Source organism: Silurus aristotelis (genome assembly GCF_946808225.1).
Source record: "Silurus aristotelis genome assembly, chromosome: 7".
Taxonomy (NCBI): domain Eukaryota; kingdom Metazoa; phylum Chordata; class Actinopteri; order Siluriformes; family Siluridae; genus Silurus; species Silurus aristotelis.
In genome coordinates this window covers 7,959,220-7,971,169 of record NC_139580.1, presented here as the reverse complement: position 1 = coordinate 7,971,169, position 11,950 = coordinate 7,959,220, and the positions used below count along the sequence as shown (strand labels likewise).

General features: G+C 37.6%; 1 protein-coding gene across 4 annotated transcripts in view; it reads right to left on the bottom strand.

The window, feature by feature from the left end:
* Positions 1–3,043: 3,043 nt before the first annotated feature.
* atp10b (ATPase phospholipid transporting 10B) overlaps positions 3,044–11,950 on the bottom strand; it is a 40,366-nt gene continuing 31,459 nt past the window's right edge. For 3 of the 4 annotated variants that reach the window (XM_083546941.1, XM_083546943.1, XM_083546942.1), the window contains exons 14-21: positions 10,169–10,418; positions 9,959–10,035; positions 9,674–9,799; positions 8,438–8,638; positions 5,357–5,437; positions 5,142–5,246; positions 4,666–4,853; positions 3,044–4,137 (exon numbers count right to left, since the gene is read on the bottom strand). In XM_083546941.1, the coding sequence (XP_083403067.1) occupies positions 3,936–4,137; positions 4,666–4,853; positions 5,142–5,246; positions 5,357–5,437; positions 8,438–8,638; positions 9,674–9,799; positions 9,959–10,035; positions 10,169–10,418 (1,230 nt within the window). In that variant the 3' untranslated portion in view covers positions 3,044–3,935. Of the gene's footprint in view, positions 4,138–4,665; positions 4,854–5,141; positions 5,247–5,356; positions 5,438–8,437; positions 8,639–9,291; positions 9,383–9,673; positions 9,800–9,958; positions 10,036–10,168; positions 10,419–11,950 lie in introns of those variants that run through there. The other variant, XM_083546944.1, reaches the window with a different exon arrangement.

The window sequence follows — 11,950 nt, the reverse complement described above, 5'->3', positions numbered from 1 at the left end:
TCTCCAGCTGGGTTGGGTTTTGGAGTCTGTAAAGGCTGTGTCACCTATTTTGGGAGATTAATTGATCCTCGGTCAGGGAACCAACCCCAGCCATTAGGGTTGCACAAGCCAGTGCACTCTTAGTGCCGGGCCCAAGCCCGGATCAATAGGGAGGGTTGCGTTAGGAAGGGCATCCAGGGTAAAAACCTGCCGAATCAAATGAATACGGATGATCGGCTGTGGCGACCCCTAACGGGAAAACTTGAAAGAAAGTTTTAATTGAAGTAAATAAGTGAGTAATTTTTGTCAGCTACAAATGAAATCACTTGTGGAAAAAAACGAAATCCAACCACATCTGGATTTGAGATTATCTACATAATCTGAGTGATTAACATCTGCTTGTATATCTATTGTGGTTTGCTTCATATCCATTTTTTGGTTCTCCGTTATCCTGTGCACAGGGACCCTGTTACATTGTGATGAAATCGACTTGATGGATCATTAGGAGACGTGCAGCTGTTGTAGTAATTGACCCTCATGACATAAATGTCTTCTACTGTCACATGGCAGAATCTGTATAGCAAAATCTGTATAGCAGAATGACACGCTCCACTTCAAGGGTACTGATTATTTGAAAAGTGTCTAAAGACTTTAATTATAAGAGGCTTGTCACCTGAGGTCTTCCATGCGATAAATCTTCCTCGTGCCTTGGCTCGACTACAGTTTCCAGTCTAAATGAACTCATTTGTCCGTCATCATCGCTCCATCTTGCAGTTATGTAGATCTCATTTAGTTAGAAATGAACTCGGAAGCGGATGATTTAATACAACTCACTTTGTACAGTTTGCATGGACTAACTTATGAATGTATATTATAATATACACGAGACTCCTCTGAGTAGGAGGTGCACCTGAAGCAGCTGCACATTAGCATTGTGTGTATGAACTCGACCATGGCAGCATTTCAACATTAGGAGGAGCAGCTGCAATATGTTGATACACTACTTTCATAATATCCTCATCTACTTCTTCCTGTACAAGAGGGATTTTAAGCCCCAGGCCTTGACAGCTATACTCCTGAGCTGATATTTTTTGGACCGTTATGACAGAGTCTTTTCTCATTCCTCAGTTTGGGAGAGTGCAATGTACATTTAGGGAGCTTTGTTGAGCCTTTTGGACGATATCCACGGTGTCTGAACACTTTGAATGCACCATGTTTTCTAGTAAAGCTATAGGTTTTTAAAAGAAAAACAGCAAATGACACAAAATGTAATAATAATAGACCAGACAAGGTGAGGGAGGCGAGATTGAGATGGTTTGGACATGTGCAGAGGAGGGACATGAGTTATATTGGTAGGAGAATGCTGAGGAAGGCCAAGGAGGAGGTTCATGGATGTGGTGAGGGAAGACATGCAGGTAGTTGGTGTGAAAGAGGCAGATGTAGAGGACAGGGTGGTATGGAGACAGATGATCCGCTGTGGCGACCCCTAATGGGAGAAGCCGGAAGAAGAAGAAGAAGAAGACTGTATTGAGTGAGAGTGAGACGTCAAGAGTGAGAAGATGCACATTTGTCTCACACAGAGCACAATTTGTGTAACAAATACACAAAAAAATCCCTCCCTGAAAGCGAATGATAAATACACAATAGCATGCAGCATTGTTACAGAAAGTCATATGGGGATTTAGATCTATAATGAAAAAGCCAGGGGTGACAACGGTCAGGAAAAACGTCTGGAAATGACATCTGAGTGATACTATAAATTGAAATAACATTAAAGGCCTCTCCAGCATGAGTCTCTTGGTCTTTATTTTCACAAGTAATTTTTAGGTCTGCAGTATCCAGTTGAAATGAATTGTCTGGTTCCTCTCAAGGTTTCTTCCCAATACAATCCTGGTCACTGTTGTCTTGATCAATAAGTATAAACTTAGCAATGCTGCTTTTTGCTGCAATGTCGATTATTAAAAGTCTTGAAGATAAATTTTTTTGGGGGGAGTTCAATCACAATAAACACATCAATTTCCTTACAAGGTAAGAACAAGTTATAAAAAATTAAACGCCTCTGGCTTTGACTTCTCTTCTTATATATACTGTATGGACAGATTTTTTTTTTTATTGGACAAATGTTATTGTTAAAGCATGTTCAGGGGGGAAAAATGTGATCTCATTTTCTATTAAATGAGGTTTCAGAGATTCAGAAGCTCTTTCATGCATTTAGACTACACTTTCACTGAATTGAAAGACTGGAGATATTGGCAGTAAATTATTTATGGAGGACAACCTGGGGAAAAAGAATACGGGTATGCTTTATTTTCAGCCTTAAACAGAGGTGTGGGCTTGTGTATGTTTTCTGCACCGAAATTGAACTTGTTTTTTTTATATATTATGCTCTTTGTCTCAAACTATTTACAGTTCTGTTGCATGACTCGGGGCTTGTCTTGATTTCTAATTGTTAAATAACTTTGGCGTAACATTTTATTTTAGAGGTAAATGCTCATTAATTATGGGTTATTAAAGTTCTGGATTTGTTATTATACAGAGTGTCACAACAATGCACATATGTTTATGTGACACTTCTTGCAAAGCCAATAAGCTCAACTGTATTAATGGAATCAGTTAAAAAATTATGTGACGCTGCAGTATTGTACGTTTGAGGAAAAAAAACATAAAAATGGGAAATATAAATAGTGTTTACATTTATACTATACTGTTATATATACGTATATATATATATATATATATATATATATATATATATATATATATATATATATATATATATATATATATAGTGTGTGTGTGTGTGTGTGTGTGTGTGTGTGTGTGTGTGTGTGTGTGTGTGTGTGTGACCATGTTTGACGGACCAGTTGAAATATACAAACTCTGCGGTATATTTTTGCAAAGCCGTCATATTGACATTGAAACATCATCCATCTTGTACTCTTTCTTCTGTCTCTTGTGTATATATACAGTTTGCAATTCAACAGTCCAACACAAGATGGCAAAAATGTTTCACTAATTCAGTCTGTGACATCATTACATAAAAATGCAACGAGCTCTCCAAATCGAATCACTCCTGGACCCATTTTATTGCAAGCGTCAGCTACAGAGGGCACTTAAGCAAAAGGTGGAAGAGAAGACTGAGATTTACTCCGCTTTATCTCACTATGTGACCATTTGTGTCCAATCATCGCTGTCTCCTTGAAGAAAGAGGAGCGGCAGAGACATGCCAGAGATACAATTAGATGGTGTTTGTATTCGTACGCATACGTAAGTTTACACACACAAACACGTGATCTGGTCGAATGTAATGTTAAATCATACAGAATCGAGCACTATAACAGAAATCTGAGACGAATCTAAATCATGCTGCAGTAGTTTGGTTTCTGTCTCTCACCATCAAGCCCAGCATGCTGTCAACATGGATTCATGAACTGAAAATACCAAGATATTATGTAACATCTGCAATCCTCAATTATTTCATGAGCAGCTTCAAGCGCCTCTGAATACAAATGAGGTTTCTTACAGTGAAAGTAGGTTTCTCACAGGGAAGCCAACGCCACTTCAGATCACCAAATCCAAAAAAGCAGCTCATTTCAAGGTGTTTTGCTGAGAAACTGTGGGTGGTGCATTGATCGGTCGGCATGGAATGTGCAGCATAATAGTCTGAACCTTCTCCCAGGACTTGAAAGAATCTTGGAGATATGCTTGGAATCAGCATGGCTCCAAGCTGTTCAGGTTATTTCTCTGATTGGGGCTAATTCACAATACTGTTAAGACTGCATTCAAATATATAATTTTTGCGTAAATATGAGAGGTCTATGAAAGTTTGCCCTTTCACACTTGGCTTTGGGCAAAAGTTTAAATTTGCCAAAACATAAAATTGTCATCAGAAACAAACCAGTTCTTGGGCTCCTATTCTCCTGTATGTTAAATTTTTTTGCGAGAGTGCAAAAGCATTAAGCAGCCTCCTGGACTATAGCTGCATCTGAATGTCTACGTTTGGAGGTAGACAAGCTGGTGTAGGAGCTACACAGTTCCTTGAGGCTCCTCCACTCTCTGAGCCACATTTCCCGCTGGTCAGGAGGCAGCTGGTCTATCTGCCTCGCCTTAAGGTGATCACAGGGCACTAGCGTCCCTCTCAGGGCATGCAGTGTGAACCTGCAAAAAAGGAAAGTTCTCATGAGTGGTGTTGGACAAGGAAACTGTCTGTGCCTGTATGTGTTTAGTGCTCCAAATAGTTGCATCTTTATTAGGAGCATGGCCACTATAAATTAACTAGTAGCCTAATTTAAACAGCAGTCCTGATCAAGCGTTTATAATGAATGAATACAGATCAAACTTGTTAATGTATAATGCTTACATTCACGTGAAAGGAAAATGCACACATATTTGTATCCCTGTGCAAAACATTCTGGTAAGATGAATGAATTGTGTATCTCATATTCATATCTGTATTTATACTCATTTAAAACACATTGTCTGTTAGTTTGCCACATTAAAAAAATAAAACCCGAGGCCCAACAGAAAATAGATTCAGAGGAGAATAAAGAAATAAATAATTCGGAGGAGAATATTGGCTTTTTTCCAAATCTGTATGAAAAAATAATAATAAGTAGGAACCTTGTGAACTTACCATGCTCTCAGATTGTTAGCATAAATAGTGAACAACATTAGAATGAAAATTACCTTGGCAGCAGTGCTACAACGGTGGTTAAAATGCAGACCAGGTAGAAAACAGGGTCGTTCATTTGCTGCTGCATGATCCAGTATGGGTCTGAGGGGGGGTTACAGCTGATGCAGAGAGCGCTGAATACCAAAGTCATGACGAAAAACACCAAGACACTGCCCACCATGATCACCCAGTGTACCACTGTCTAATAGCAGCCGTATATAAAAGAAAAAAATTATTGGCACCAGTAATTAATAGGTAAGCAGCTGGCCAACTTGATTAAGCTTGGCTATCAGTAATGACAAAGCAGAATAATTTGGATAGACCTCTAGTCTGTACTGTTCATTATTTCATCAGCTAATTAGCAAATCTTTCAACAAGTTTAACAAGGTGTAACTGTAACAAGAACGAAAGAAAGACCTCTGCATTCTGAAGGATGCCAGAGTGAGGTATTTAACACCAAAATCTTTATTTGATCTTTGTTGACACTCACCCAACTCTTGATCTCAATTGCCAGGTGAAGCAGGATTGTGAACAAAGACACCGTATTCATTGGGGTTCCAAGAGAGAAAATGCCAATATCAGAGCCTGCGTATGTCTGTAAAATGTACAACAGTGCCAATGTTAAGAAAATGAAAGATATTGCATTGAAATCATTGAAAGGAAACCAAAGCACAAAGAACACCACCAAAAAAAACCCTGACTTACCCAGTATGGGACAAAGAAGCAAACAAGACTCTGATAAAAGGCATCTAGAATAGCTATCCAGAAAGTTGTACGACTGTATCCCTAAAAATAAAGGAATAAAAGAGTCTCGTGGCACAGTATATTTTCCATTATGCACAAACAAGTCAGTACTTCACTTAATAATGTAAAGACGAATGTGAATTAATTTAAATGAACCAAAAAAAAACCCCACACATTGTCTGAATAACATCTAGTATGAAACAGATTTTATGGCAAATAAATTATGTGGCAAAAAATCTAAATAACTGGACACAAATGAAAATACACACATTTTATATACAATAAAAACTTGTGACACGTGTAGTATCCAAAAGCTGCAAGATTTATTTATCAGGTCCTTTCATAAAACCTCAATTCTATATATGAATCATGTATGTATATGAATCATTTTATTAATCATATGTGGAAAGTAAAGGATTACATTTACTTGTTACTGTCACAGAGTAGTTGTTAAAAATCTGCTGTTTTATTTTTACATAAGTATGTTTTGTGTATTGTACTTTACTACATTTTACGTCACATTCATTATTGAAAATCCCAGATGAAGACAAGAGACAGACAAGTCAGACAGAAGCAGAGACCCAGATGAAAACAAAACCCCATCAAATTGTTCCTGAAGTTGAACTGGAAGGAAATAAAGGGACACCTCACCATATTAATGTGATTACTTTGGTTTCAAAAGAAGGCAATAGTAAGCTGAGTTTGTCCAGAAACCAAACTAGCATCTTATAAACACTCTCATTTGCTAAAATGAGTAAAAAAAAACGTTGTTGTATGACATAATGCTAATGTTGGTTAAAGCTAGGAACCTGCTGTTATTATGCTAATGCTAATATGTTCCATTAAAAATCACCTGTTTGATTATAAACAGTGATATGACCAAAATAAACAAATGTGTGAATGTTAAAGTGATTGTTCTTGTACTTATTCAGGATTGAAAAATAATAAGCATGAATCTTTTTTATCCACAAGTGAATGTTAAAAAAAATATATTGCGCAAAACCTGTCAATTTGACAATGTTTTCTGTGCGATTTTCTTTTTCTTTTTCACCGCTCTTGAATCAGAATCAGCATCAGAATGGCAATAACAAGTAAATGAACGTAAATATATTGTTAGTGGGTAACAAATCCTGTGAATATACACAAATTGTTGTGAATTTTTCTAAACAAACTGAACCCAAGCCAAAATCCGTGTCAAAATCCTGTCACCCACTAACAATATATTTGTTTAATAACCTGTGATTGTCCGGCATTCGCCAGCTCACGTGTTCAATTAGTACAAATATATACACCTTACAACATGCATCAAAATGAAAGAATATGTAAGAGAGAACTATATATGTTAGGGGTAAAATTACATTTAACGACCAAAATAAAGTGACATAGTGCCTAATAAGTCTTTTGGGCTTTTGCTAGTGCCATATTGTTTTGCTAGTGCCTGCTTAGGGGTTCAGGAGTGACAGCTCGGTCATGCTAGGTCTTTAAACTTTCACCCTTCTAACACCTAAACTACTGAGACACACCTCAATGTGATTTTCAGGTCAAATAGAATAAATTAATGTATTTTTTTTAATAAAACATGATTTTATGCAGTTCAATATATAAGACTGTTCCCAACATTCTATAAATGGCACCGGTATGAGTTCCGCACACGAGTTATTTGAGTCACATTCGAGTGATATCAGCTTCCTGATTAGCTGTGTGAGCAGCACTAGTGGACCAATGAGGACGCTCAAGCCAACCCTCCTGATTTACATAAAACTCTAACTGCACAATTTGGAAATTCATGCTCAAAAATTGGGAAAAAAAACATATGTACAAAGAAAAAATATGCACAGCAAACAGGATTTTGTGTCCAATTATGGTCACTTCGAATTCATCTTACAGTTTTGTGCGATATATTTTTAGTGTTTTTATATTTTTGAATCACTGGTTATTTTTCAATGCGCTATTGCATTACTTTAAAAAATAAATCCCATAAACGTTTAATTGGTAAATATGTTCAATTTTTTAGGAACACCTACATGAAAAAGTACTTTTTTATTTTTTAAGGTCTATATTTTACTTTTACCTCAGTAGAATTTCATTAAAGTAATAGAACTTTTACTAGAGTATAATATTTTGGTTTGTGTGCAAGTGCAACACGGCAGCTCAGTGCTTAAGGTACTGAACTACATTGTATTACTGTGCTATTGATTAAAAGGGTAGCAACACCAATCTTTCACGATTGAGTCTTTAAGCAAGGCCCCTTAACCCCTTAGTTGTATCCTGGTCTCTGCTGTAAGTAGTTTAGTATAATGGTATCAGGTAAACAGTCGCATATTCTCATGTGTTTTGACCAACCCTGTAATTGGTTTGGTAATAACAGGAGGCAACGTTGTGCTTAATTCAACACCTTTTAGCACTGTTTTCAATATACCCTTGTTGATTCTCCTCCAACTTAAGGGCTGTTTATTTACTTCTGAAACTGTTAAATTGAAGCTTGTTAGATAAGCCCTTGAAAGCGTGAGTCAACACGACTGTAGACTCCAGGAGCAGAATTTGCCCAGAAGGTATTATAATCTGATGCAATTTCCCTTTTATGAAGTGAGAAAATAGCAGACAAAGCGCTTTAGTAGGGAAAACGGGGAACCAGAATGCCTGATATTGCACAATTATAAAATCTGGTTTCCTGTTTAATTCGCAGCGCCAACTGTACACGACAGATTCATCACTTTACTCTAGTTAGCTAGCTGATATGATTCAACTACATTGTTTCCGATACATTCCTCACCCTTTGTGCTACAAGTGGCTGTTTATGTGACATATGTGATGCAAATTCATGAGAGAAAGTTGATGAGGTTGTGCTAAAAGCGCTGGTGGAATAAAGTATTCATCGGACGTAGTGTCGTTACTCTGACACGGAAATGTCAAGCGCTGACAGATGTGTCATTAGAGCTATACATTACAAATCGTAATGGAATATACAATCTATATCCCGCAGCCTCAGTAAACCGTGACTGTGTGTCCCAATAATTAAATTGTGTGTATTTTAGGACTCACCCCAGCATGCTGCCCTTTTTTATAGAGTTCAGGCAAGTTGAGGAGCATGTGAGCAGAAACCTCTCTGTCCATGATGCCAAACATGATAGGTGGAGAGGATGTGAATAAGAGGTTGAAGAAAATCATGAACCAGTAGTCAATCATGGCTGTGCCAGAGAAGCCGCAGAAGAACTGGTACCAGAACAGGAGGTTGACATAAGCCTGAAAGGACGATGGATTGAATGTCAAACTGCGAGAAGGTAATGAGTAGGAGAACTATACACTACAATGACACTAAAATTCTCACCATTCCAGCTGCTGTAATGTTTAAATAGCACATGCATAGAAAGCTAGGTATCTTGTGCTCTATCCTGCTTAGTTATGCAATTATCTGATCAGCCACTCATGTGGCAAGAGCACAACACATAGAATGCAGATACAGGTCAAGATCTTCGGTTAATGTTCACATCAAACGCATTAATGTGGAAAAAGTGGGATCTCACTGACTTTGATGGCGATGGCGTGGTTGTTAAGGCCAGACAGGCTGTTTTGAGAATTTCAGAGAGCTCCCGGGATTTTCATGTAAAGCAGCCTTCTCAGAACAGGCCAAAAAAAAAACAAACAAGTCAGCAAAAACTGTCTAATGAGTGTTAGTTCTGCAGGTGGAAATGCTTTGTTTGCAGAGAAGTCTTAGCTTAGCTGAGAATTCAGAGAAGCATGGCCAGACTCGTTTGAGCTGACAGGAAGGCTACGGAAACACTCTTTATAACCAAGTCGAGCAGAAATGCATCTCAGAATGCACAGGAAATAATAAGGCAGCTGAGCTACAACAGCTGGAAATATTTCAAGAATAACACAGAGAATATTTACATCACCTAAAATGTATTCCGGCAAATGTTGCTCCTATCAAATCTATTATGAAAATGGAATAAGGTTCCAGAGATTATTTTTGCTTTTGGGTAGACCCTGTAAACACCAAAATGTAGTGTAGTAGGCTTTAAAAAAAAATATAATAACAATAATTTTCCTGTTTTAGGAACAACAGTTCCTTTATTTTTTTCCCCCCAGTTTTATTTTAAAATGAAAAAAAAGAAAGAATACATCATATGCAGGCTGTGGCTCTCGGATCTCCGGATATTTCATAACGAAAAATGAGTAAATAAATAAAAAGATTTCAGAACTGGGCACTAGAAATAGAACACATCTTCACATTTACAGTGGCTTCCACACAAAGCTTGCTGTCACTGTGATATTTACCACATTCTTGTAGAAGAAATAGATGATCATGTTTGCCAGCCGTGTGTAACAGGAGTGACCGTGAACCAAGAGAAGCTTCTTCAGGTGTTTGAAGCGAGATATTGCAAAATCACTGGCCATGACAGCCTTTAAAATACACACACACCCAGACACAACCAGTAAACAGAAGAAAAAAAATGTTCCATATCATCCAATAATGAATCAGTGAATTATATAAGTCATTTTATCCTATTAGCGACATGTCTGAAAATACCTACTGAAGCGTCTGGAAGATAGAACACAAACCTGCATGCCTTCCTGGCCCGATATTCCCACACCGACATCTGCTGCTTGAATCATGTTTACGTCATTGGCACCATCACCTAACGGAGCAGAACAAATGAAGTCATCGCATTAAAAAAAACAACAGTGCTATCAAACCTGCACATACCGTAAAAGTAAAAGTGGAAACCTAACATGATCCCAAATTCCACATAAAAAGGCCAAACGTGTTACCTATAGCAAGAGTCATGACCTTGAGCCTGTCGCGTAGCAGCGTGACAACTGTGCTCTTTTGCAGGGGTGTTGCTCTGCAGCACAGCACAGAGCGGCTGTGTTGGCATAACTCCAAGAACTGTGCCTGCAGATCGTCATCCAGGAGAAGACCCAGGGTTTGACCGTCAATCACCAACCCAATTCTGGGCATCTCATCCAGAAAGCGGGGCATCTCGCTTAAAGCTCCATTCAGCATGTTCTTACAGACGTCCTGTCGTACATCACATCATTCAGATCGAGAAAAGGCAGACACCAGGAGCTTATGTGATTGAGGTTTTATTTATGGCTGTTCCATAATAACATATAGGGTTAGTGCACATTAATTCAGAAACGTTTATTTAAGCATTTTTAAATAAGAAAAAAAAAACCTATGCACCCTATTAGGGCTCCTAAATCTGTGTCTGTTTATTAGTAAGACGACTAACTAGTGTTCACTTTGACTGTTCGGCTTTAAATCATGTTCTGGCAACGCTGTGATTAAATTGCATTACTTTTTACAGGAAGTGTTTTTATGTATTTTCAGCTTGCTCAGCTCTGACCTTTACAGGGTTCTGTGGGCACCACTACATATAAATCCATATTTGGTCATTTATGGCTATTTATAAAAGTAAAGCAATGTCTCTGAAAGTTTCTGGATACTTTAAGTAGATTTTGTAAGACTTTACTTATACACAACTTAGCTAACGCTAAGGCCCAGTGCAGGAACTGTAGTGAATGATTTATGCCTATTAATGTGGATCTTTTCTAGGTTTGATTTTAACTAAATGAAATGACCTTGGGTTTAATTTAACTGTTCATTTAAAAGTCGGTGAGTTTTCCTTTTTCCTTGTCTGTCAGGGATGACATCTAAACAACATTCAAATATCATTTTAACTTATTTTTTCCCCACAAAGAGCCAAATAAAGCCTTTTTTCCCCCTTTAAAATCGTTGTATTGGAAATCAGTGTGAAGGAGGCAGTTGAATGAGAACAGCTTCTAAAAACAGCTTTTGAGAACAGCTATTGAGAACAGCTTTTATGAACACCTATTGAGAACACCTTTTGAGAACAGCTTTTGAGAACAGCTATTGAGAACAGCTATTGAGAACAGCTATTGAGAACACCTATTGAGAACACCTATTGAGAACAGCTTTTGAGAACACCTATTGAGAACAGCTTTTATGAACACCTATTGAGAACACCTTTTGAGAACAGCTATTGAGAACAGCTATTGAGAACAGCTATTGAGATCAGGTATTGAGAACAGCTTTTGAGAACACCTATTAAGAACAGCTTTTGAGAACACCTATTGAGAACAGCTTTTGAGAACACCTATTAAGAACAGCTTTTGAGAACACCTATTGAGAACAGCTTTTATGAACACCTATTGAGAACACCTTTTGAGAACAGCTTTTGAGAAAACCTATTGAGAACAGCTTTTATGAACACCTTTTGAGAACACCTATTGAGAACAGCTTTTGAGAACACCTATTGAGAACAGCTTTTGAGAACACCTATTGAGAACAGCTTTTATGAACACCTATTGAGAACAGCTTTTATGAACACTTATTGAGAACACCTTTTGAGAACAGCTATTGAGAACACTTTGAGAACAGCTTTTGAGAACACCTATTGAGAACAGCTTTTATGAACACCTATTGAGAACAGCTATTGAGAACAGTTATTGAGAACAGCTATTGAGAACAGTTTTTGAGAACAGCTATTAAGAACAGATTTTGAGAACAGCTTTTGAGAACAGCTATTA